Raw genomic sequence first — 27937 nt, 5'->3', positions numbered from 1 at the left:
TTTCTTACTCATATTGTACCTTTTTTTTTTTTTTTTTTTTTTTGCGCGAGAGCAAGGGGCAATTGGGGTTAAGTGACTTGCCTAGGATCACACAGCTAGTAAGTGTCAAGTGTCTGAGGCTGGATTTGAACTCAGGTCCTGAATCTAGGGCCAATGCTTTATCCACTGCGCCACCTAGCTGCCCCTGTAGTCTATTTTTAAACTTATAAAGTTGAAGTCTGCTCCTGGGGCACAGGGGGTCACTGTTGCAAGCTTCTTACCACTCTCAGCTGTGCCACTCTTAGCTGTACCACTCTCAGCTGTGCTGAGCACCCACCCCCCTCCCCTTTCACCCAAATGAGGACAGACCTTTCCTGAAGTCTTCTAAATTATCTCAAGTAAGAAGATTGTGTCTCTCTGTCTTTTTGTAGGTTCTGTAGTTACGGAATCCGTTTAGAGGCTTGATTTAATGTTGTTTTTGAGGGAAATATGGGAGAGCTCAGGCAACTTCCTAGCTCTCTTCATCATCTTGGCTCCGCCCCCTGAAAATGCCAGTTATTGGGATTTGGGGTGGTATTGAGGCAGCTGGAAGGGAGAAAACTGTGAATGCTTTATGAGAGGAATTGAATGGTTTTAAGAAAATGATTCTCTGAGTTTGTGGCTGGAATTGAGTATTCTGTTTGATGAAGCAAACTATTACCTGAACTGTTTTCTAAACTCTTTGTGGATCCTGCCTCAATTTAGCTTTTACATAGTACCTGGCACATAGTAGGAGCTTATTAAATTCTAAAAGTTGACTGACTGTGTGTTCCAGTCATTTCCTTATAGTTAGGAAAAGAAGAAGCCAAGAAAGATCGGGGCTGTAGGGCAGAAGTTTCCCCTACATTGAGAGTTTTAAAAGATCTCTTAAAAAGTGACAGACAACACTCAGAGAAGAGGAAGATGGTGAGCCTTCCCAACATACTGAGTACCAGTCTTGATGACACACCCTCCTCTCCTCCTCAGAGACTAAAATGGTGAGGTATGTGCCTGTATTCTTATTTTTATTTATTTATTTTTTTGGGCGAGGCAATGGGGGTTAAGTGACTTGCCCAGGGTCACACAGCTAGTAAGTATCAAGTGTCTGAGGCTGGATTTGGAACTCAGGTCCTCCTGAATCCAGGGCTGGTGCTCTATCCACTGCACCACCTAGCTGCTCCCTGCATTCTTATTTTTAACCCCTCTATATATGAGAAGGAACTTGTCTCCCCTTCCTTTGCCTTACTTAAAATGAGTGTGACTGGCACCTGTGTCTAAGTGTGGTGTTAAATTTCTATTAAACACTGAATCAGACTGATTTAATCTATTTCTCATAAATAATTGTGCAACATGAGTGTGTGTGAAGGCTCTGGGAACCACAGAAGAGGGAGTGACCTTTCCTAAGGCATTTTTGGGATCCCAGCCTTCAGGTTAGTTGTTAGAGAGTTCATTCTCTAACTTGGAACAAGGGCCAGAATTACTAAGAGCTTAGGTCCTTTTGGGTGGGCTTCGTGAGACTTCAAGCCTAAAGCAGCCCTACGGTCACATGTGAAATATGCTGGGATTTTACAATGACTCCGAGTTAGGGAGCTGTCCAAGGCCATGAGGGGACTGTCAGTTTGGTCATTCCTCTCTCTAAGCAGAACAATGCTAAGGTATAGGAATAATCTAAAATTAGTAAAAAAAAAATATTTCTGACAGATTTGTGCCTGTGACACAGACAATAGCATGGCATTTGTAGAGCTGTTTTTTTTCTTTTGAAGCTAAGTGTATCCCTATCCCCATCCCTAATTAATTAATTTTATTCAATTTAGCCCAATGCCCTAGACAGTCAAGATTTCTTTGGATTCTGATCCTCATCCAGTGTGTTGACTAGCACTCTTTTTTTTTTGTTTTGTTTTTGGTGAGGCAATTGGGGTTAAGTGACTTGCCCAGGGTCACACAGCTAGTAAGTGTCAAGTTTCTGAGGTCGGACTTGAACTCAGGTCCTCCCGAATCCAGGGCCGGGGTACTCTATCCACTACGCCACCTAGCTGCCCCTTGACTAGCACTCTTACCTTTTTGTCATCACTGATTTAATGAGCATACTATTTGAGCCTTTATCTGAGTCACTGGTAACACAACTGATCTAATGTTTTCCCTTACAACACATTATTAACTCTTGTTTTGACATGGCACACATCCCAATAATCTTGTAAACCATATTTCCTATAACAATTAGTCTTTTTTGAATATTTGTTTTCAGTATAACCTATGTTCCACTGGCCTCCATGGATGGGATTCAATCCAGGCAAAAACCACTCTACTTTGGCCCACGTTGCCCCTACATCCAACTGACCCTGGAAAATTTCTGAATAGAGCTCACATCTAGGTCTCCACCAACCCATCAATGTGTATAAAAGGGTTCTATATAAGCATTCAAGGGAATAATAAATATATCAGGTACAGGGCAACCTTTATTTCACCGTACAGAAAATTTAAAAAGCAAAACAAAAGATTCACAGGGGCTTATAAACAATGCAGAAAGTAAAGGTCCCAGCAGTAGCTAAAAACAATCCATACAATTGTTCTCCTTCTCAGGTTTAGATGTGCTCCTTTCCCAGGCCCTAAATCACCACCCCAGATTTACATATATATATATATATATACACACACACACACACATACATATATACATATACACACATATATATACACATACATACATGTACATACATACACGCATACATATATGTACATACATATACACATATACACACATATATGCATATATATGTATTTTATATAACCCTGAATTTAGGGTTGTGAGGGGGGTGACTCCCTGACATTCTGGCAAGTCCCACTTTCCTAAAGGTTTTTACTCCCCCGATGGGAAACACACTTAAGATTGTTAGAGAGGCAACACCCTTCTCATATACCTGCATTGTCTGAATACCTCATGGGAATAGTGGAATGAAAAGTCCACGTTTCCTTCCTTTCTTGTACCTCAGCCTAGCCTCCAGCTTTGAACCACAACAGTGAAGTTGTTTGAGTCAACAGTTTCAGTCAACCAATTCATCCCTAATTTAGTGACTTTGAGTGGATAATGAGCCAAATGGGCAAGGTCCCCAGTAAAGGCTTTTTAATTCTATAAATTCATTGGGTTGGTTAGGGAACTCCTTTGATCAAGACCCTGTGTTATGTAGCACACTTTATATTGATGGAAAGGAGGGATGTGCCTTTGCAATTTGCCAACATGGTATTAACATCTCAGGGTTGATACTCATTAGCCTAAGAACAGGAAGGAACAAACCCACAAAGAAGCAGCTTAAAACAAGACTTGTGCTTCCTGGTCTAGGATGTGTGCTTTGGGACACCATATGCTCATGGCTGCATGGAAGCTGAGATGCTGGTTGGGGCAAATTGCCCCTCTGAGAAATAGCTCAGACAGCCCTTTTATTCATGTAATGAGTCATCAATCTTTAGGGGTCTGTAGCCAATAAGGAGACTCTGTTTCTTCTCAAAATGAAAGCCCTTTAGCCTCAAGCCACGAGTGGCTAGAAGCAGGTCCTAAAGCTCCCCTACATTAGTAAACTTGTTGATTGATTGAGCCATCCATACTCTGCCATACCTAACAACATATATTGGAAAGATGGTAAGCGTTGATACTGATGTTAAAAGCCCAGACTCTGCATCTGAATTGAGAGGAAGCTTTGCCTCAAGAAAGAGTAAGCAAATGGCCTTAGAAACCCAGAATATCACTTTAAACTCAAGAGGCTATTTGTCCTGAGAAATACTTTGCTGATCACAAGAATATGAAACCATTCTAGGAAATAAAGATAGTTGTGCTTTCTTAGATGTTTCTTTCCTTGAAGGTGCCATATTCCTCCTTCCTCCATCCCCAACTGTAAACTATTCTAAAATGATGACACTTTCACATGTGTGTGGATATAAAAAAGCAAAACAAAAACAAAACAAAAACCTCTGAATGAAATTTATTCTTTAGGGAGAGAAAGTCTAAATCTAAATTTTCACTTTGAGTTTGTGTGGGATAGGTGGACTTGAGTCAGTTCAGATTCTGAGGATGGGGTCTGGAAAGTACCGAGCCCCCAGTCCCTGTGTTGTTAGATTATTATATTCATGATTTATTCCATTGCTAATAACAGAAATCATGCATTTTGCTTTGCTGCCCCTGGTACCACGGCCACCCCCCCACCCCACCCCCACCCCCAGCCTACATTCTAAGCCCTTAGTCCTTGTTGTTGTTAACCACGACATTGCTACAACACATCTTTTACTCCCCCCCATGTTCTATGACCAGGCAGGAAAGATGTCTCCTGCTAGTGTAGACCCCACCTAGATACTTTCATTCCTAAGCCCTAGTTCCCGGTACCATCTCCTGGTACCATCACTCCCCTCTCCCCCTTGCCCCTCCTTACATGGGTGGAGTGGGTTCACCCTTTCCCCCTCCTGTGGTTTCACCCTTTTCCCCCTCCCCTTCCCCCTCGATCTTGGAACATGTATCCATACCCTGATCATGAGCTGAACACGCATACTGGGTGAGACAGGATTAGATGTTAGATTGTGAACTCACCCTATGCACGAGATGACCCCCCCCCCACTCAAAACTTCCATAAAAACCCAACTCATGAGCCCATTAGTGTGCTCCTCATCCCTTGCATGGGGTCGCCCATTCTCATGAGAATGTAATAAATCTGCCTCTGCTTGACTTGGTGGTCTCCTCAAGTTATTTGGGTAAACTGAGGCAATTTGTCCCAAACAGAGTCTCTCTCTTCTGTAACTCCAATAAAACTTGTTCTTGGGTACTCTTTCCTCCCTACCATCTATAGCAAACAATAACCTCTTTTATTTTTTGTTGTTTTTTTTGCAGGGCAATGAGGGTTAAGTGACTTGTTCAGGGTCATACAGCTAGTGTTAAGTGTCTGAGGCCAGATTTGAACTCAGGTCCTCCTGAATCCAGGGCTTGTGCTTTATCCACTGCGCCACCTAGCTGCCCTAACCTCTTTTATTTTTAAATGAATCATATTTTCCCCAATACATTAGAAAACGTTTTCAGCATTCTTTTAAAAAAATTTGAGTTCCATGAAATTTTGTAAAAATGAATGCTAGGGGCAGCTGGGTGGCACAGTGGATAGAGCACCGGCCCTGGATCCAGGAGGACCTGAGTTCAAATCCGGCCTCAGACACTTAACACTCACTAGCTTTGTGACCCTGGCAAGTCACTTAACCCCAATTGCCTCACACGCATAAAAAAAAATGCTAAACATTTTCTTTACATATAATGGGGGAAAAATAAAATATTATTTTAAAAAATTTGAGTTCCAAATTCTCTCACCCCTTCCCTTCTTCATCTACTCCCTTCCTGAGGCTGTAAGCAATTTGATATAGGTTATACACATGTAATCATGCAAAACTGAGAGAAATGATTATTATATGCTGAATTATTGGGGAGACCCAGGGGTTTTTCCCTTCAAATTTCCTCATTTTCTACCAGGTCAAGTCAGTATCTGAAGGACATTGCTGATAATGAAATTGGATTAATTTTCTCCTCAATCTTGTTCAGTGGGGAAGCCCATTATGTCTCAGGCTTGGGGGGTAGTGGGGTACAGATCCTTTCTCTAGATTGCCTAAGGCTGCTGGGAGTGAGTGATCAGTCATATGCCCCAGCCCCTTATTAGAATGGGTCCACCTCTCATTATAATATTCATTCTTCTCATTAATTATAACCAAACAGAGTTGATTTCAACCCTTAGGATACCCCCTCTTCCAAGGGCATATAAGTGTTGAGTGGGTTCCATGAGGGGTCTTTGGCATTCCAGAGTGCCACTGACCCCTCTCATTTGTTATCAGCTAGCATAATTGATAAAATTATCAATTACCCTGAAACTCTGTCTCTCATTTTATTCATCACAAAACACATTTCCAGGAAGCTAGGTGGCACAGTGGATAAAGCACTGGTGCCTTGGATTCAGGAGGACCTGAATTCAAATCCAGCCTCAGACACTTGATACTTACAAAACAAAACAAAAAACAAAACACATTTCCATATGGTATAATCCACTCTTTTTTTGTTTTGTTTTGTTTGGTGAGGCAATTGGGGTTAAGTGACTTGCCCAGGTCACACAGCTAGTAAGTGTTAAGTGTCTGAGGCCGGATTTGAACTCAGGTACTCCTGACTCCAGGGCCGGTGCTCTATCCACTGCGACACCTAGCTGCCCCTAATCCACTCTTTATAAGAAGGAGTCCTCTGGGTATGGCACAGACTAAAAGCCACTGAGAGAGAGAAAGAGAACTGTGGATTTGGAAAGAGAAAACCTGAGTTTGATTCCTATCCTGGCTACTTTCTATCTATTTATTTTTTTCCAGTTACATGTAAGGGTAGTTTTCAACATTCATTTTCATAAGATTTAGAGGTCCAAATTTTTCTCCCTCCCTTTCCTCCCCCCTCTACAAGATTGCAACCAGGTTATATATGTACAATCCACAAGTGTTCTTTTTATCAGTTCTTTCTATAGGGGTGCATAGTAAGCTTCCTCATTAATTCCTTGGGATTGTCTTGGATCATTGCATTGTTGAGAGTAGTTAAGTCATGCACATTTGCTCATTGAACAATACTGCTGTCACTATGCACAATGTCCTCCCAACTCTGCTCACTTCACTATACATTGATGTTCATTAGTTTTTCCAGGTTTTTCGGGCATCATCCTGGTTGTCATTTCCTATAGCACATGACCATTCTACCACAATCATATAGCACAGCTTTTTCCATCATTCCTCAATTGATGGACATTCCCTTGATTCTCAATTCTTAGCCTCCACCAAGAGTTTGCTATAAATATTTTTTGTACAATTTTCCCCCTTTTCTCTTTTTCATTATTACTATTGTTAACTGTTTCCTTTCCATCCTATTCCCTTCCCCATGATATTTATTCTATTATCTATCTTCTTTCATCCTATCACTCTTCAAAAGGGATTTGCTCTGTCTGTCCCCTCCCCCCCACTCTGCCCTTCTTTTGCCCCTCTCTCTTTATCCCCTTCCCCTCCTATTTTCCTGCAGGGTTAGAGATATTACTCAACCCAAATTGAGTGTGTACATTATTCCTTCCTTGAGCCAATTCTAATGAGATTGAGGTCTTTGAGCCAATTCTGATGTGTGTTAGGCTCATTTACTGCCCAGATTAAATAGATTACTCCACCCAGTTGAGTGTGTGTGTTAGTCCCTCCTTGAGCCAACTCTGATGATTTTAAGGTCTTTGAGCCTTTTCTGATGAGTGTAAAATCATTTACTGCCCTGCTCCTCTTCCATCTCTTCCCTCACTCCATAAGCCTTTTCCTGTTTCTTCATGTAGGATTTCACCTCTGTCCTTCCCCCTCCCCCAGTGCATTCCCCTCATTCCTCAATTTAACCCTAAGGATGTCATCATGGGGCAGCTAGTGACACAGTGGACAAAGCACCACCCCTGGACCCAGGGGATCAGAGCCAAAACCCGGCCTCAGACACAGGACAGTCACCCACTGTATGACCCCAGGTATGTCCCCCAACTCCAATTTTTTATAGTTCTCTAGGGTCTTGTATTTGAAAGTCAAATTTGCCATTCAGTTCAGGTCTTTTCATCACAAATATCTGAAAGTCTTCTTTTCATTTAAGTCCCATTTTTCTGATGAAAGATTATGCTGAGTTTTGCTGGTAGGTGATTCTTGGTTGTAATCCCATTTCCTTTGCTCTCTGGAAATATCATATTCCATGCCCTCTGGTCCTTTAATGTGAAGCTGCTAGATCCTGTGCTATCCTGACTGGGGCTCCACAGTACTTGAATTCTTTCTTTTTGCAGCTTGCAATATTTTTCTCCTTGACCTGAGAGCTTTGGAATTGTGGCTATAATATTCCTAGGAGTTTCCTGTTGGGATCTCTTTCTGGAGGTGATCGTGAATCTTTCAATTTCTATTTTAGCTTCTGCTTCTAGAATTTCACGGCAAATTTTCCCCTGAGAATTCTTGGAATATGATTCTAAGCTCTTTCCTGGATCATGGTTTTCAGGTAGACCAATAATTTTCAAATTATCCTCTCCTGGACCTATTTTCCAGGTCCTCATTCCTGTATCTTTAAAATGAGTTAATAACAGCAGTCATGACTGCCGCAAAGGGGTGTTGTGGGATTTGAATGAGGCTTGTGGCATATCAGGAAGAGAATGAGAATGAATCCAGGGAATCAGGGGTGAATCTACCTAAAAAAAAAAGAAAAGAAAACTTGGTTTAGTCCCCATGTGGCCGGCCGCTTAGGCATGTCTGAGTCTGTTTCCATCTCAAATCTCTCATGTTCCTTCTGGTTCTAAATCCTACAGGTGAGATGATTTCTGTGAAAGTGCTTTGTAAATTGCAAAGCCCTATGGGGGAATGTAATAAAACAATACCATTTTTGTGAGAGTTTTATAAGACTGAAGAACATTAAAAAGACACTGGGGTGTTCTTTTTCTTCTGGATTTCAGGGTGAGGCATTTAAAGCCCTTTGAGGAAAGCCAAGCACCTTGAAAAAAATAAAAAATGTGATGCTGGAAAAGACTTTTAAGAGTCCCTTGGACAGCAGGGGAAATCAAACCAGTCCATACTTAAAGAAATTCAGGCCATTCACATTTGAAGGACAAATACTGAAGCTGAAGTTTAATACTTTGGCCACATAAAGAAAAGACCCTGAGGTTGGGAAAGATTGAAGGCAAAAGGAGGAGACAGTGGAGGATGAGATGGATAGATGGTGTCATGGAAGGCTGGACAGACTTCTGAAAGATAACAGAGGATGGAAGGGCCTGGTGTGCCAGAGCACATGGACCAGAGTCCATGGGGTTGTGGAGAGTCAGACATAACTCAGCAACAACAACCTGGTCCCTTCTTTATCTCTCTAGTTTTTCTTTTACTTCCCACTTTGCATTTTATGATCTAGGTCAAAGTGACCTACTTACTGCCCCTCACACAGGTCAGATGATTATCTCTACCTACCTCCAAGCCTTGTCCCCTTGTGCCCCATGCCTTGAATGCTTTCCCTGCTCACCTCTGCCTCCCAGCTTCCCTGGATTCCTTCAAGACTTAGCTCAAATCCCACCTTTTGTGGAGGTCTTTCCTTATCCTTGTTCCATCCCGCCCCTGCCACTGTATTGCAGTCATCACCTTGAGAATTAGTGCTCTGTGATTACTTCCATGTACTCTGTATTGTGATAACATAATGGGATTTGGCAGATGCCTAGGGCCCCACCTGATGATTGATTTGGAATTGATTGAATTGGGTGAGGACTGACTGAGAACCTACTTAATGTTGATTAAATCGAGACCACACTTGGCTGAGTGGGGTGTTGTTCTTGGAGGCTGCGGACTACAAACATCAACACGAGACCACCCATAACCAATCAGCTTGAAGGACCTTCCCTACTGGGGGAAGGGGACAGGAAGTAGGAGGTAAGGCTGGCTCCCTGGGTCTGCCCCTTTTTCCTTCCAGGCCTTTGTGTTGCTGGCAAAGAGGAGAGGAAAGAATGATGTGGGTTGAAATTGGGGTCAAATTGATTGTGAGTCATCCCAAAAGAATTACAAGACTCAATGACTCAGTTTCCCAAGTTTTATTGCAATACTGTGGGTGACCACAGGGAGAAAACCAGAATAGTGGAAAGGTATCTCTTGAATAGCAAAAGAAAAGACAGTTATATTTATAGTATGGATAAATTGATTTATAGGTCTCATTATAATAATCTCCACCTTTGGGGAGGTACAAGGGAGGGCATGTCCTATTCATTATTTTTGTTTGTTTGTTTTTCAGGGCAATGAGGGTTAAGTGACTTGCTCAAGGTCACACAGCTAGTAAGTGTCAAGTGTCTGAGGCCGGATTTGGACTCAGGTCCTTCTGAATCTAGGGCAGGTGCTTTATCCACTGTACCACCTAGTTGCCCCCCCACTCATTATAATATTCTCCCCCTTGGGGTGGTACAGGGGAGGACTTATCCTAATTTGGAGTTCCTGGGGTCCTAAGCCATTCCTCCCCCCCCAGGGAGGTACCTTTTTCTGTGGAGGTGTGTTTTGGGGGTCATAAAGGTGAAATCTGGGGACAAATACCTTCATTTTTCTTTTATTTCTAGTCTGAATTTCTATAGGCTGTCAATTTCTTTTTTGTTATAGTCAGGTCTCCTCAGCCTAGCTCCCTCTGTTCCCATTATGGGTACTGATTTACGTGGGTGTGAGAACCTAGTATCCTGACTTGTAAGTTATCCATTAACTGAGTCTGATTCCTTTTTAGACCTAATATCTGAATTAAAGCTTGGGTCTTAGGTTTTTCTGTTAACCCTTTTCTTTTTTCACCTCATGTATCAAGGAGATAGGCTTTTCTTGCTTTACTTTCTATACTCCTTGTGTTCTCTTTACTCTTTAATAGACACTTAATGCCAAAAACTGGTGCTGACATTTCTAGCTTATAAACTTAGCTATCCCCTCACACTGGGGCAAGAAACAAGGTGACCACACATTAGATTTTAAATGTCACAGTATGTATGTTGTGCATGCCCACGTATTTACATTTATCTCCCCCTTTGGAATGTAAGATCCAGGAGGTCAGGGACCATATGTCAGTACTTATCACAGTGCCTGACATACAGTTGATCTGATGTTGCGTCTCCAGCACTTGGCAGAGAGCCTGGAACTTAGTAAGTACTTAATCAGTTAAACAAAAAACATTTAATAAATGCCTACCTGAGTGCAAAAACAGTCCCTGCCCTCAAGGAGCTTACAATCTTAACCTGGAAATTAAGGAAACAATCAATATAGGAGAAATAAGATCTTCATCGGACTTTGGGAATACCCAAAGATGGGAACCGAGGACATGTTTTTTTTGGGGTAACAGAATAGAAGGGAACCAAAAGATTGCGCCAAGTCAGGTACAACTAATTAATGTAAATGAACCTTTAACAAAAGAAACAATAAAACTGCCCAGAGTTAAAATATAGAAGCTACTAACTCTAAATAGAAACTACTTAATGTAGGTGGACTCTTTTTACATAATAACATAAAGTCCAGGGGAGTAGGTGGTGGGAGGGGATTAAGTTGCTTGGGGAAGGTGGGGGAGGTCCATAAGTCTATCAAGATCTGGAAATGACAAAGACCATCAGCCCCAGGCAATTCACCTGCCTGGGTAGGGGGGACTTGGGTGAGAAATCATCCAGTTCTCAGTAAATTTGGTAGTTATCATTATCTAATGGGGGGGACACAACATGCAAACAAATACAAAGCTAGCTATATTACCTGATAAATAGGAGATGATTAATTAGGGGGTGGCAGTGAATTAAGAGGGTTTAGGGAGATTTCTTCAGAAGGTAAGATTTTAGTTGGGACTTAAGGAAGCCAGGGAGGTCAGTAGGCAGAGTGGAGGAGGGAGAGTGTTCCAGGCAGGGGGACTATCAGAGAAAATATCTGGGAGCTGAGAGATGGAGTCTCTTGTTCCTGAACAGCCAGGGAGGGCCAGTGTCCTCTGGATCCAAGAGACATGGTTGGGGAGTAAGGGTGAGAGAAGAATGGAAAGGTAGGAGGGAGCTAGGTTATCAAGGGTTGTGAAAGCCCAAGAGAACATTAGAATTTGCTCTTGGAAGCAATAGGGAGCCACTGGAATTGAGTAGGGGAGGTGACGTGATTAGACCTGCATTTTAGGAAAATCACTTAGTGGCTGAATGGAGGATGGATTGCAGTGGGGAGACCCGAGGCAAGTCGAACCCTTCCTCTTTCCCCTTTCCCCTCCCCAGCAAGCTACTGCAATAGGGACAGAGCTGAGGTTGAAAAATGCTGCTTGAGTTGACTTTGAATTCCCACTGCTAAGCACAGTGCCTATCACACACACAATAAACATTTAACAAACGAATGCTGGAGTCAGGCAAACCTGATTTCAAATCCGAACTCAAACACTTCCTAGCAGGGTGACCTTGGACAAGTCACTTAACTTCCGTCTGCCTTAGTTTCCTTATCTGTAAATAGGAATCATAACACTTTACCTAGAGGGGTCATGAGGTTTTAATGAGGTAAGATGTGTAATATCTCTTTGCAAACCTTAAAAAACACCATATAAGTGCTAGTTGTTATTTATGTTATTATTAATTATTATGCTGATTGAATGAGGTGAGCGATGGGCTGGGATCCAAGTAACCGAGGGACAATTAAGCGGGGGACACACCGCGTGTCCAAGCACGGCTGAAACAAGGGCTAAAGAGGGCGGGTTCTGGACCTGCCAGATACGGGACATCCAATCACTTCTCCTTCCCTCTGGAGGGGCGGTCTCTTTAATCTTTGGCTCAGCCTCCAGTTCTATCCACGCTCACTCCGACTCAGGACGGCACCCTGTGGAAGCATGCGCATTGCGCCCGGCGGGCTGTCCCCATCAGGCAATGCAGGAGGCGGCCCGGCGGCGGGGAGGACCCCGGCCCCTAAGATGGCGGCGCCCAGCGGAGCCACGGCCTCGGGTGAAGGCGACGGCGGCTTCGGGCCGTGGCTGGGACGGACGGCTGGAGGCGTTGGGGGTGGACCGGGCCGTGTACGGCGCCTACATCCGGGAGTCCTGCAGGGAGGAGGATAGGAGGAGAAGCTGGACGCCGCTACAAGGCATCCTGGCTGCCTTCTTTGGTGAGGAGCCTGGGTATCCGCCCCGCCCTGCCCCTGGCTTCCGGCGCCCCGCGTGGAGCCTCCTAGGCCCGCCCCTGAAGGAGGTCGGGGTGGGGGGGTTGGAGGGGGAGGAGCCTTCGGCCGGCCAAGGATGGGGAGGGAGGGGCCGGGAGGGAGCGCGGAAGAGCAGCCCAGGCCGGAGGCGGGAGAAATTGCACACAAGCTCCTGAGGGCTTCATCCTCCTGGCCTCCCCCAGGGGGTTGAGGGCCCCGGTGGCGGAGGGCAGCTAGCCCTGAATGTGAGGTTCATCACTTCTGCCGACCCTGACACTTGTTAGGTGGTTGAACTCCTGAGCTCAGCTTCCTCTTCTGTAACTCACTCGGCGTTGTTTCGGGGAAATCCTTTTTTTTTGGGAGGGGGGGCGGTAAACCTTGGAAAGGCTAATGTCGCATCTTTCCCATTCCCACATACACTCAAATTCCTTTGATTTCCCCCCCCCACACACACACACACACTTTCCTGTGGGGAAAGAACGACCCAAAAAATGCTTCCTACCGGGTGTGAATCACGAGGTCATTCCTTTGTAGCTGAGAACCAAGACGGGGTAATGTGGGATTTTGGAGTCAGGTTCAAATCTCAATCTGATATTTAATTAAGAGATGTGTCACTTATTATTCTGAGCCTCAGTTTTCTCGTTTGTAAAAATGAAGCAGTAAACATTAAGCACCTACTATGTGTCACTGTGTCAAGCACTGGAGATTTCTGTCTCCAGTGAGTTAAGAAAGGTAAAGCACAGTCTTTGACCTCAAGGAGTCTTATAGGGTAAGGGGAGGACAACAGGTAAACGACCAAGGACAAAGAAGCCACAGCCCTCACAGGGTTTTTGTAGGGCTCGGATGACATCTTGTGCAGAAGGAGTTGTGCAAACCTTTGCAAATGCTCTTGACATTCTTGCACTTTGACCTGAGTCTCCCTTAGTGGGGTGGCACTAACATGAATGTTGGAGTCAGACAGACCTGAACTCAAATCTGGCTTCTGACACTACTACTTGACCCTGGGCAAGTCACTCCACCTCTGCCTTCCTCAGTTTCCTCCTCTGTAAGATGGGGATCATAACAGCACCCACCTCCCAGGGGTGAGGATCAACTAATATAATATTTGTAAAGTGATTTATATTTTTCCTGGTCCCCTTTATAGTATACTCCAGTTAGATAATCTGACCAGGTTAGCAATATCCCCTGTGGCAATTTAATTTTCATAGGCAAAGCTGATTCCAAAGTTAGTCTGTCACCAATGATGAAGACCCAAGTGTGTGGCTATGATAGCTCTCCCAGCAGGCCTTTTGCTCTGATATATGAAATGAATCCAGAAAATGGATAGGGAACATTCCTTCATTGTTGACATGTAGAGCAATGGCTGATAAAGTGGACGTTAAGCTACCAAAACCCTTAATGGAAGGGTATGTGGGGTGTAGTGTGTGAATTTCAGGAGGATTTTGCTGTTGGAGTGTTATATTAACATGTGTTAATACATGTAGTGCTCTCTCTGTGTGCCCCATGAGGAGGGAAAATTTGCTGAGACTGCCTAGATGAGACTAGGGCAGGGCATAACCCGACATAATTAGGGGTCCTCTCTAAAGTAGCAGAAAAGCTTTCTGTATGTAGTCTTCATCAGAGTTCTCTGTAGCTTATGGTACTCAACAGTAAGTGGCTTACTTTACTAAGTGATGAGAAGCAGACACTTTTTCATAGCTCCACCAATGATGAGTAGGGAAAATTGGAAGCTGGAAAGAGCTGAGGCCAGCAGCACCCAGTCACCTGAGGTGAAGAGGTCAAGAGACACTATTCTGGCTGCAGTAAAGGGCAGGGGGACTGTAAGGGAATGGATGTCTAGGGTCCCAGTCAGGTGATCTCAAGTGACCATGAGGATATCAGGCCAGACCAAATGAACCAGACTTGGAGACACTGTTGCAGAAGCAGGGAAATTGAGAGCTGCCCAGTTGGTCACTGGCTAGATAATTTTCCAGTATTCAATTACTTATATCTTCCAAATCACCTGTGAATTTACTGTTTCCTTGTAATTAAGCCCATTCCAAAGTCACTGTACTTCAGAGAAGCAGCAGCTGGGGAAGATGGATGGGTGCTGATGACAGGAGCATTTGAAAGATGGCAGCAGCTTGTGAGTCTAGCAAACTGGAGACTGAGTGCAGTGGGACATTGAGCTAAAGTCCAGACATTTGTTGCTGCCTGTAAGGCGGCCGAGGGAGTTGCTCACATCTACATTGATTTAAGATTGACAGGGTGCTTTTAGCATGGTACGGTGGCATGAAGTCGATGCCAAAGCAGAGTCTCAGATTAAGTGACTCACTTGGGTTCAGTGAACTAGCAGGTCAGAGGTAGGGGAGAGGTTTAGCTCAACCTGGGATTAGGGATTTGGGAGCCCCCAGGTAGCTATGGTATGGGAAATATCTGTATTAGGGAGTGGTCAGGACCCAGGCAGGATCAAGGCCTTCTGGAGGGTAGAGAATCATGTTTTCCAAATCCAGAAGAGTCCCTTAATCTTTCCTTCCTCCTCCGCCATCACATTTTTCCTTTGGGAGGCCTGAGCAAGTCAGCAGAAGAACAGCTCATCAGCTGGGGAGATGCAGCAGTAATTTGACCCAGGGGGCAGCTGTTTAGATGTCTCATGGCCAAGCATGTTGTCATTACCAGGGGCTCAGCTGGTGGCATTAATTGGGTCACAGCAAAGCTGGGCAAAAAGAAGTGGGTTTCATGTGGTCTCTCCAAAAATCCTTAGTGGAGGCGCCAGGAATTATAGTATGGATTAACCCAGTTTGGGAGGTCGTGAGGGAGGTGATTTTTCTCCATGCTACCAGGAATGCTGGGAGGGTGGGAATGGGAAGCTGATTAAGGTTCTTTTTATCCCAACTGGAAAATCTCTAAGACTCTTTTAAGTAGGGGGTGGAAGTAACTTGGATGGAAGCTACAAACAGTGCCACCTGCTATGACCAACTGTTTATAGGTTGTCCTTATTTGGAGCCTTTAATTGGCTGACTTTAAAACCAAGTAAGAGGTGTCCAAAAGTGTTAATGCAGGTTAAAGCTCTGATACCTTAAGTCCACACTAAGACTTTTGGGACTTCCAGCATGAACTTGCCCTCTCTTTCCTAGTATAGGAATAGTTTGTTGGGTGTGGTTTTTTGTGGGACAATGTGGATTAAGTGACTTGCCCTGGGTCACACGGCTAGTAAGTGTCAAGTGTCTGAGGGCTAGATTTGAACTCAGGGTCCTCCTGAATCCAGGGTTGTTGCTTATCCACTGCACTATCTAGCTGCCCCAAAAAGGCCAGTTTTTCAGGAATTAATGCTTTAAGTTCCTTACCACTATAGATTTCTTTACAGGGTGGGTTGTGGGCCTCTTTGTCCATTATATTTAATTTTCCTTAATTTCCCCTACCACATGTAACTGCCAGGAAATTGGATTGACATCAGTGTCGACTAAGCCAATGCTGGTCTGCATGGATGTGAAGGTGGAAGGCCGTTTGTAGTGAGGAGGAATCTCAGAGAAGTAGAAAACGATGTTCCTTCTCTGGAAACTTTTACAGTCTAACTGGGGAGAAGGAGATCCATCCATTAAATTAATATAAATTAATGTCTGCTACTCTCATTAAGCCTATAAAGTAGGTAGTGCAAGTGTTATTACCCCAGACATGTCAATGGGAAAACCTGAGACCGAGAGAGGGGAAATGATTTTTGCCCAAGACACAGAGTAAATCAGGGTCTCAGACCTCGGTCCAGTGATTTGTTTTGACTTTTTTTTTTTTTGTATGCCACATGGGTCTCAGAAAAAACACACTTAGGGAAGAGGATTCTAAGTACCTAATTTAGAAGCGGGTATCCTTATTAGGCCTTCTGCCACTCTCCATCATGAGCATGGCTTTCTCCCCGCACAGTCTGATCCTGGGGTTACAATTTGTTAGTCCTCTGACAGATCCTCTTCCAGGAAAACCAAATGCCTAATGAGAATCAGTCCCCAGTCAACCTGGGTTCAGTTACTAAAGTGATATCATTTTTTTAATCACATTTGAGGCAGAGTTCCATAGCCAAGGTCTAGGTCTCTCCAGGCTTCTAGTCTGTTGCACTGGCCAATCACCTGATCTTGGGGTGTGAGTCCAGGCAGGAGACACTCTTTGCTGGAACAGGTGCACATGGCTGTTCTAGGGGACAAAGGGCACTAACTTAAAGGGATGAATCTTGGTCACAGGCCCATATTCTCTCCTCCTCCATATCTTTTTTTTTTTTCCCTGCTTCATAATGTCTTCTATTTTCCCCATCTCCCCTCTACTTTGGGCCTGTCTAGACCTTAGGCCTACAGTGGTCCCTATCACCCACTAAAATTCAAGGTTAGAAAAAGCGATAGCCTCTGGTAGCCCTTCTGAGTACAGTATCATGCCCTGATTTTGGGTGCATTGTAAGCATTCTTGGCATACCTCAGTGACCTGTTTTCTTTCTCTCTGCTAGTTTTTTAGAGGAAGGGATGAAGAGGTAGTAGTAATTGTGTTGATAAAAGGGATAGCTGGTGTGTGTCTGTGTATGTACAGAATAGAGATATAGTTGATAGATTGCCTGATGGGAACCATCTCTCTCCCCATCTCTACACCTTCCTTCATGTAACCCAGCAAGTTTGGAGGTGTCTTACCTAGATTAAAAAGCTGACAAACCCAAGAAGAGTGATCAGAGGTTAGTGTGATCAGTAAGGTCCTCCAGGAGGTGAACTCTAAATTATCTTAAAATTCATATTGATGTCTTTTATTCTTAAATCACTTTTATTTCCCGATATGTTCCTCGCCACTCTCTGACGAGAGCCATCCTTTGCAACAGAATAAAAAAGAAAGAAAAGGTGGATTAGGGAGCTGTTTCTCAAAACTAAACAACATATCCACCAAGTGCAACAGTATATGAAGTGTTCCACACCCATAGTCCCCTGATGGGTGATATGTCTGGAAGGTACAAGGTTTGTCTCAAAGGGAGCAGGTAGGCTGATTCTGTTGACAAGGAGACTCCTTATCCCTGGAGTTTGGCTCATCTGGGTGGGATTGATTTAGCAAATATGAATTCAGGGATAGTTATAAGGACAAGAAATGTAGGCTTACTGTAGCCTGGATCCTGGGCCCTTTTCCTTTTTAGGGTGTCTAGAAGTCCTAGAAACAAAACAATTTCTGCATATTTTGTCTCCAAAACCCTTCTTGTGGGTCCCTTTCAGCTTTGGCTGGAATCAGCCATGTCTTGTGGGTTGGGCCTCCCTCTAGATTTTTTGATTCAGGTCACCTGAAGATTTTTTGGCATTCTTGGAATTACCTGGCGTACTTCTCTGACTAGGAGAAGACTCACTCCTTGATATCTGCAGGGAGATTGTCGAGCGGTGGTCGGAAACCCAGAATGTTGTCACCAAAGAGAAAAAAGAAGGTAGCGTGAGTTGGCACTTCCCCCCCCCTCCCCAAAGCAGCTGTTAGGAAAATGAATTTTTAGTTCTCTGCTTTGGCTGCTTGTCCTTAATAAAAATTCACATCACTTTTCAGATCTCTCATAGCTGTCATTAGTTTCCTTTCCCCATTTTGCATCAGTGATAGCCCATTGGTCCTCTCCCTCTCCCCAAGTCATTTGTAGTTTTTGGCTTTCCTTATAGATTTACAAAGGGGCTGATATCCTTTCCCCCATTGCTGCCCCTGCTACTCATCTTCTTACAGTTAAGTGTGTGTGATGCTGTGGATTATTTGAAACTTTAGGCTCTTTCCTTTCAGAGAAGCCTTTATCTCACCTATTAGTGTGTTTTGGAAAGCAAATTAATTTGGCATAAGACAAATTAATTGGCCTAAGACATTAATTAATTAATTTGGGAGCTGGGGAAAAATACTCAACTTATAACATTGTATATCAAACTGATTATGCACATCAGTTTTTTCTATTGGTGTTCATAGTTGAAAATGGATTGTATTTTAAACTAGCATAATAATCCAAGAATAGTCCCATCTGACATCACAAAAAGCATGAGAGGGGCCCAAGTTGGGCCCTTTGTAGTAAGAAAACTTACTATTATTCTTGGCGGGGGAGGTTGGAATAAATGTTGAGACTGAACCCTATCTGGTTTAAAGCAACTAGAATTTGAATTCCAGCAGCACCAGAGCCAGGGTGTATAGGTACTTGTGTCCTCAGACTCAGCCCATGCCTTGCTGGGATCATTGGCTTATCAGGGCTGACCCCATCACATACAACCTTGTCACTGCTTCTCTCTCCCCCAACCCTATACCAGATGAGGTGCAAGCCATTGCCACACTTATTGAGAAGCAGGCACAGATTGTGGTGAAGCCCAAGATGGTGTCAGAGGAGGAGAAGCAACGGAAAGCTGCCCTGTTGGCCCAGTATGCCAATGTGACCGATGAGGAGGAATATCCTTTCTGGAATCATGGAGGTTGTTTATGACTAAAGCTCTCATGGTGCACCCTAGAGATGTCCCCATAGTTATTTCCAATCTCATTTCTGCTGGCTCACACTGTAACTTTGGGTAGCCTTCAAATACTTTCTATGCCTTAGTTTCATTTTTTAAAATGGAAGTAACTTTATTGAAGAGGGCAGTGTACAGAACTAATATAAATCCTGAAATAACATATCTAGAACTCTAGAATTCAGATTTATCAAATGCTTTACTGTTAAGGCAAATGTGATTTATTCCCATTTTACAAATGAGGAGAAATGGGCTGAAAGGTTATGACTTTTATCACATAGCTGCTATGGGTTACAGCCCAGACCTAGGTCTCCCAATTCCCAGCCTGCTGTTCTGCTATACCAGGCTGCTCTCAAGTATCATTATCATCATAATCCTTATTATTATTATAAGGTATGCCTCACTTCTCACACATTTTAGGAACATGTTGATTGTATGAAGTGAATCATTTTAAATGTAGTAGGGAACAACTTGCAGTCTGGTGAACATTTTTGTTCACCACCCTTTCTCCCCGCCACTCCCCGCAAAGCATCTTTGTATGTGTTGTCTCTTTATCTTTCCAAATGTAAAAATTATTCTCCCCATACTCTAAAGTGGGAAAACTGAGGCCCCAATAGGTGAAATGACTTCCCTCTCCCCCCAAGTACATTCATAGTTTATCACTCTCCTTGATGCATTTAAAATTGAGGGCTTATATCCTTCATTCCAGTGCTCTCTCTGCCTATTCCTGTAGTTGTACTTAGTGACAGAGCTGGTCTTTTTTTTTTTTTTTTTTTAGTGAGGCAATTGGGGTTAAGTGACTTGCCCAGGGTCACACAGCTAGTAAGTGTTAAGTGTCTGAGACCGGATTTGAACCCAGGTACTCCTGACTCCAAGGCCAGTGCTCTATCCACTGCGCCACCTAGCTGCCCAGCTGGTCTTTTTTTAATGAATTACATGAACTAAACCCAGAATGGCATTGTTTGGATTCTTTTTCCTTAGTGTCTGTTGCAGTGGGTAGAGACAACATTGGACTCTTGGACCCAGGAGAGTGTGCAGAGGGTACTGTCACTGGCAGAGTGAAGTGAGAGTCAGTAAGCATTTATTAAACACCTGCTTGCTACATGCCAAGCTCTGTGCTTTGCTAAGCACTGGGGATAAAAGAAAGGCAAAGAAAGTCACAGCCCTCAAGGAAATCACAATCTAATGAAGGAGACAACATATAAAGAACTGTGTGCAAATAAGCTATAGACAAGATAAATAGGAAATGACAGAAGGCACTAGAATTAAAAGGCTTCTTTTATACGTAGTCAACTGACTAGAACAAGGTTAGGCTCTGTTTTTTTTTCCCTTCATTTTTAGGAGTTTATTTGCAGCTTAAAATACTCACCCCTAGTGGGTCTGGAAAATATTTGAGATGAATATTGTACACCAAAAAATCATATAGCTGACTACTAGGCTCTAACTTAAGGAGAAATTTTTTTTTTCAGGTCAATTTCTTTTATTGCCAAGACTCCAAGGAGCAGAATAATAGTTTTACCGATAAAAATTTCTATTCCTTGGGTTAGAGACCTTCAGAGGTCATGCCCATAGCACGGTATCGTGCACTTCAATAGAAGAAAAGGGTGGCCAATCCAGATCAAATGAGGTTTGTAGGGAGTCTTTTCCCAAGGGCTCATGGTTGAAGCAGATAATTTAGGATTCTTTAAGTTACCATCCAAACTGAACCTTGTCCTCCCTACTTGGTACACTTAATTTCTCTAAGCAGATGAATCTATAGAATACTTTGGGTTGGGATTAACCACCCATTTCCTGTCCATTCCTTAACTCCTTTTACTGAAGCGGATGAGAAGGATGGTTCAGTTGCCACGACAATGAACATTGGGTCAGAAAAATGTATCCTTTTCTGGTTTCTCTCCCCAAATGCTTCTTTGGTCTTTCTTGAGAATGACTTCCTTGCTACCGTGTGTTATTGGGGAGTAGTGGGGAAGAGTGAATTTCAAGGGGATTCCGAAAGCCTTGTTTATTGAATATTGTGCCTGGTGCTCTGGGAGCAATACAAAAGAAAATCAAGGAACGTTTCTTGTCTCTAGGGACCTTTTACATTAGCTGGCAAGGCAATATACACACATCAAGAAAACTACTATAGATTAACAAGTAAAAAAGGATATATTTAAAAATATATATCTTTAGGGGAAGGCAATGAGAAGTCTGATGAAATCTGATCATGGAACGATTCTTGGAGGAGGTAGATTTGGAGTGTTTGAATGAGGAGGGGAGTAGATTAGGAGGAAGGAAGCAGCATAGGGAATGGCATATGGAAAGATACCAAGACAGGAAGACATTGTGTTTAAGGGGTAGAGAATACTTGGCTAGTACAAACAGCCAAAGTTTGTGATTAGGTCCTCAAATTTTGAAGCAGCTTATTACATAGGTATGTTTTGTTTTTGTTTTTGTTTTATTTTTGATTTTTTAGTGAGGCAATTAGGGTTAAGTGACTTGCCCAGGGTCACACAAGCTAGTAAGTGTTAAGTGTCTGAGGCCAGATTTGAACTCAGGTACTCTTGACTCCAGGGCTGGTGCTGTATCCACTGCACCACCTAGCTGCCCCCATAGGTATGTTTTTATAACTGTGATAAAACTTATTCAGATCCTACTAAAGTTCAGATTCTGTGATAATTGGGACCGGGTCTAGACGGACTTCTATCTTGGTGCTGACAAAAGTACAATATTGAATTAAGCAAATTATTAAGGATATAAACAAAAGTTTAAGAAAACTGATTTGAAATACTTGAACAGGGCCATTCCATTAGGGAATGGCCCATTCTCATGAGAATATAAAGACCTTTGATGCTTCTCAAACACTGAGTCCCAGAAATTTTTAAATGGGGTTTCTCACAGCTCCCAAGTTCAGTGCTCAAAATTCAGCATTCTGTCTACTGCACTAAGCTGTAATCTATTAAATTTGGTTCATCACATTAAAAAAAAATACTTGAACAGCACCTACATTGAATAATGTATCCTAATTACATAGGACTAATAATATTTTTCTACAAGTTTGTTTTTATATACTCACATGTGGTGTGTGGTGTGTGTGTGTGTGTGTGTGTGTGTGTGTGTGTGTGTGTGTGTGTTAAAATACTTTAACTTCAGTGGGCTTGCTTGTACTCTTCCTTATCTGGGTAACTCCCTGTAATAGGGCAGATCAAAATTCTTCAACATCATCCTGTGTGTTACTATCCTTCCATAAATTTCATAAAATGTGTTATAGGTCTCCTGTAGGTCTGTTTAATGTTGCTTTGGATTGTCCACCAGTTAGCTTTCACTTTCACTTCATAGGTAGCCTATCTCCTTTTCTAGACATATTTTGATAACATAATTTTGGTTTTTGTTGGTTTTGGTGAGACATTTGGGGTTAAGTGACTTACTTGCCCAAGGTCACACATCTATCTAGTAAGTGTCAAGTGTCTGAGGCCAGATTTGAATTCAGGTTCTCATGACTCCAGGGCCAGTGCTCTATACACTGCACCACCTAGCTGCCCTATACATCTTTTCTATTATGTCAGAGTCATTATTGGCAATACACTGCAGTTTATTCCCATTTTATGTCTCTTTACAATGCTTTTCATGTTCATAGTAAATATGTTAGTTAAATATTATTAGAACTGAAAGGAAACTCAGATTTGGCAGTCTGATGGCTTCATGCCACCTAGCTGCCCGAAATAATTATTTAAAAAATCTTTTTACAAAAACTTCACGGATCCCAATTTAAGGACACCTGATTTAGTTCAACTCCCTCATTTTACAATAAGGGAATAAGCTGAGATGGGTTATTTGCCTTGCTTAAGTTCACACAGATGGTAAATGGCAGAGGTAGTGAACCACGGATTTCTTCATTCCAAAATCACTGCTTTAAAAAACAAAAAACTGGGGCAGCTAGGTGGTGCAGTGGATAGAGCACTGGTCCTGGAGTCAGGAGTACCTGAGTTTAAATCTGGCCTCAGACACTTAACACTTACTAGCTGTGTGACCCTGGGCAAGTCACTTAACCCCAATTGCCTCACTTAAAAAAAACAAAAACAAAAAACCCTGCATTACATCCCAGATATATTCTTTCTTTAACTTTTAGTTGCTTGGTGGATAGGTTAGCTCTGTATCAGGAAAACCTGGGATCCGGTTCTGTCTCTAACAAAATGCTAGCATTGTCTGGGCTAGTCTTTAATCTTTTTTTCCATGGCCCCAGGCACTTAAGACCATAAACCTATGAGTAGCTGCTCATCTGCATTGCTAGAGGAACTTTTCTCCTGAGGAACACCTAATGAAAGTACAAGTCTGGACCACAAAAAAACCCAACTGTGTATACAGAAATAAAACTGTTTTGTATACATTGCTGTTTAATTCAGACTTTTCACCAGTTCAGACTCTACTTTGCATCCTGTCCATGCCAGGTACCTAAATTAAGACTGAATGGCTGAATGATTCTTACCCTCCAGGAAGCTATGGGTAGAAACTCAAGATGATCTGGAAACAGATAAAATATAGTCAGTACTCATCAAGGAGGGAGAAAGCAACCAAAAATGAGGAACAATGTACTGCTAGTGGATGTCTCTGTGCCTCTAACCCTTAACTCAACAGTAGCTCTCTTCCGAAACACCAATGTGGAAGATGTCCTGAATGCTCGAAAATTGGAGCGAGATTCACTAAGGGATGAGTCTCAAAGGAAGAAGGAACAGGACAAATTACAAAGGGAGAAAGACAAGCTGGCCAAGCAGGAGCGAAAGGAGAAGGAAAAGAAAAGGACACAGAAAGGGGAGCGCAAACGGTAACGTCTGGATGCTCTCTTCCTCCCAAGGACTTGATCAAAGGAAGAACTGGGTCTTGCATATGGTGTGTATTTCAGAGAAATAAGAGAAGTCCTGGTGGTTTTCTAATGCATTTTCCTCCCTTGTTTACACAGCCAAAAGAAAAATCACAAATGTTTAATTACAAAATGTGCCATGTGATTTGTGGTGTGGGTAATGTTGGATTGATGTAGCCAATGTCTGTACCAAAGATCTGAGAAGGCGTGACTTATTTTCAGCAAATCAATTCCTGTGATCCTTTTATTAACCACTTAAAAATTTTGGTCTTCCTCTTCTTGGCCAGAAAACTAGATTTGTAACTTTTAAACCTGGAGTATGTAGGATTGGAATGGATATTACTCTCCCTGACAGAATGTAGAGTATAAGTTTGCTTCGAGACAGCATTTAGTTTTAAAATGTGGTGTTCTTTATTTCTATCAGATAAGATAGAAAGCTGAATCCAGATTTTATTTTTTTAATAATGTATAGAAACAGAAGCCTAAGCCTAGGGAAGTGGAGGTAGTTATGGATGTTAAAAAAAACACACAACAACAGTATGACTATCATGTTTGTGCAAGGCTATTTAAATATGTAGCTATAAATTTATAGCGCTAACCATGACTTTTTTCCCAATGTGATAGAAGAAAGTTTAGTATCATTCTTACCTTAAGACTTATCTAAGTAAAAACTTTTAGTGGTTCCTAGTTTAAAGAATTAGGGTGGATAGGGTAGAATGGATAGAGAGGTCATCTCCCTAAAGAAAAAGACATCATTAGGAATCTCTAACAGCACTGGGTATCCAAAAAAGAGGTCAGCATCTCCTAGTTCACCTTGTCATTGTTCAAGTAACATTAGAAGAAAGAAGCCACTGGCTACTCATCCAAATTTGGGTTCTGGAAAGGTACTGATACCTTTCATTATTATAAAGTTCATTTGGATGGGTCAGATGTCAGCAGGAGCTCTCCATCTCTGCTTTCTTCACTGGCTAAACTTAGTAGCAAGTAACTACTCTTTGACTGTAAACAACTACTGACCATAAAATAACTCAGAGAAGGCACTTTCACCAAATAACAGACTGAAAGTAGATCAGTTTCATATGATTAATTATATGGGAGTAACAGACCTTTTTACTTGTGTGCAGATGATTAAAATGATGCCTGGTTAAGGAAAGGTTTTTCTCCTCCCTCCTTCACACACTCCTGAGCCATAGCATTTCAGAAATGTAAATGTGATTCACATTTTCCACATTTTTTTTCAAATAAACTTCTGATATTTAAATCAACATTTTCTGATTTCTTCTGATTGTCTCTTCAACAACCTTTAATCATGGGGGGAAAGTTCTGAATGTGAATACAGAGTAACTGGTTTTGGAGTTAAGAATAGAGTGGTTCAAATCTCAGTTCTGTTACTTGTTAAAATACCAATTTGACTTTGAGTAAATGATTTAACTTCTTTGGCCTCAGTTTCTTCCTCTGCAAAATGAGAGATTTGGACTAGATGACCTCTGAGATCCCATTTTTCTCTAAAAATATAGAACCTATTCACTTAGAAGTGTAATGGATTTGGACTTCATGCTATTTGCTTTGATTAGAGTTCTAATATGCTGGCTAAATCTTTTAGGAGAACTTGAGTCTTCTAATACCTTACAGCATTTTAGCATGATCATTTCTTGGACCAGAGACAGTAAGTAAAATAATTCAAGTACAGAAGAACCCATATATGCTTCTAACTTCTCTATGAAAGCTCCTATCTTTATAACTTTGTTCAAAAGTCTAAGTCCTTAATTATTAGTAACAAATAGCCATTTATATCTCTGCATTTCACATGTCTTAGCTCTCACAACAGAAAAGACATTGTTATAGATGTCCTTTTTGGTTGCTAAATTAATTATACAGTTTAAGTTACATTTTTAAAAAGTTGAAAGGAATCAGTCATTATTAAAACAACAAATTACATCTGAATGACTTGCTTCAACCTAACACTGTAATCATTATGTGATCAAGACTCAGTATGTTATAACTAAAGTCCAAACTGACAAAATATTCAGCAGTTGTTTTGGAGAAAGGGGTTTGTTCACCAATTACGCTTAAATTTATGTCATCCAGACACTTGAAGTCTATAATGAATATTGGTCTTCAGTGATATAAGTTTGGGGGTGATAATATTTAAAATACCTCCTTTTCATATTTCCTCAGTTAATACTAAGCCAAAGTTTTGGATTTTGCTGTAACATTCTAGAGCATCTCAAGCAGGACAGCCCTGAACCACTGAGTCCCCAGGCCCTCTGAGGATGACTGGGAAAGAGAACACAATTCAAGGAAGCTTTTCAACCATTTTTGGTAAAGAATTTAATTTTCTTAGGTTTGGCCAGATTTTAAAAATGGTAGAAACACCACATATTCACTGGAGAATTTGCTGACTTTCTAAGTAGCTTGTTTTAAGTTTTTACTTAAAGTGATATAGGGAAAAAATTGAAATATATAGAAAAAATTAAAAAAAAAATTGTATAGGAACACAATGTATAGTGATTAAAATCACTTAAAGGTGTAAAATAACATGTTTTATTTAAAGATATCCAGGTCAGGATGGTCAACTGGAAAATGGCGCTATTATTTGGGAGAGGTTTTCTAACGTTTTTTTTTTTAGCACATATATATTCTTCACATACAATCTGTTCCTAATTTATTTTGATTATATGCTATAAAGGTTTCTATAGATTTTCCATCCTGAAATTCTTGGATTAGTACAAGAAGCAAAGCTTCAATTTTAGGTACCAACATTTTAGCAACTAGTATATTCAGCTTGTAACCCAAATACAATAACAATATTGATTCAAAATGACTTAGCAGCAATACTCACCAATTTTATGTAAATTTAGTTACATGGTTTCCTAATGAGCACAGTGAATGAACCAACTCTTTAGGTAGCTGTACCAGGGATGTAAATGTTGAATAATGATATCAGACATTTTCAACAAATGGTAATTTATTTCTTACCTGACAGTCTAAATTCAGTACAATATTTGTTTTCATAACATCCAACATGTCTTATGTCAAACTTAACCAGTTTCTGTGCAGTGACTGTGGTGGGGTGATCTATTTTATTTGGCTACCCTCAATGTAATTCATTTGGGCAGTTCTCTTAAGGCATATCAATGATCAAAATGGTTTCACTACAGTTTCTCCTGCATTCTCAATCAGTTTCTTCCGCACATCATCTAAAGAAAATTTATGTGGTGTGATTACACTCCTTTTTTTTTTTTTTTTTTTTTGCATACCAGGATTTCTAAAACTAGGAAGAACACTGACATTTAAAACATCAGTGTTTCTAGCCAAGGGTAGTTCAATTAAATTTCATCAGTACATTATATTATAGTTTAACTCATGCTAGAATTGTTAAAACCCAAGGTCTTCTGAGCCACATAATACCAACATTTCATATTAATGAATAAATTATTCACGTTCAATACAAAGATATTAAGTGATGAGAAACAGAAAAAGCCAAGCTTTCAAGAGCTCTCAAAAAAAAATACAGAAGCAAACTAATGAACACAACTACACAAAATATACACTAACCAATTATAAACCAAACTAGCTAAAGAGTAACTTTAAAAAAATACATTTTAGAACCTCGTGATACCCTCTTAAAAGCAGCAAAACAAAGGGTATTAGAACTATAGTCATTATTTCAGTTGCTGTGCAGCAAGTCTTTCTAAAAGATCCAGATAATGGAAATGTTATGTTTTGATTCAATTTAAATACTTTAAAACTGGCAACATTTAATAATTGATATTATAATTAAATTTTAAAGAATATACACAAATGATTTGAACAGGTTTTATATTCAGTAACTTGCATGGTTTTTACACTGGCACTTTTATCACTAATTTAGGAGAATCAGATGCATTTCCCTCCATAAATTTAGGCGCTAAGATTTCAAATTTATAAATATGGTAGTATTTTAAATATTAAATTTTTACATGAATAATGGGTTATAGCCTTGTTT

The 27937-nt window shown here is 41.5% G+C and overlaps 1 protein-coding gene across 1 annotated transcript; it reads left to right on the top strand.

The window, feature by feature from the left end:
• The first annotated feature begins 12427 nt into the window (after positions 1-12427).
• On the top strand, positions 12428-25214 carry CCDC43 (coiled-coil domain containing 43). Its single transcript, XM_043964181.1, is given in 6 exon segments — positions 12428-12505; positions 12507-12633; positions 17990-18076; positions 18921-19056; positions 20929-20987; positions 23730-25214. Coding segments are annotated over 6 exon segments (660 nt in total). The 5' UTR covers positions 12428-12442; the 3' UTR covers positions 23918-25214.
• The last annotated feature ends 2723 nt before the right edge of the window (positions 25215-27937 follow it).

Source organism: Dromiciops gliroides, chromosome 4 (genome assembly GCF_019393635.1).
Source record: "Dromiciops gliroides isolate mDroGli1 chromosome 4, mDroGli1.pri, whole genome shotgun sequence".
Taxonomy (NCBI): domain Eukaryota; kingdom Metazoa; phylum Chordata; class Mammalia; order Microbiotheria; family Microbiotheriidae; genus Dromiciops; species Dromiciops gliroides.
Note: the sequence above shows the minus strand (reverse complement) of the source record. Positions and strands in the feature narration are given on the sequence as shown.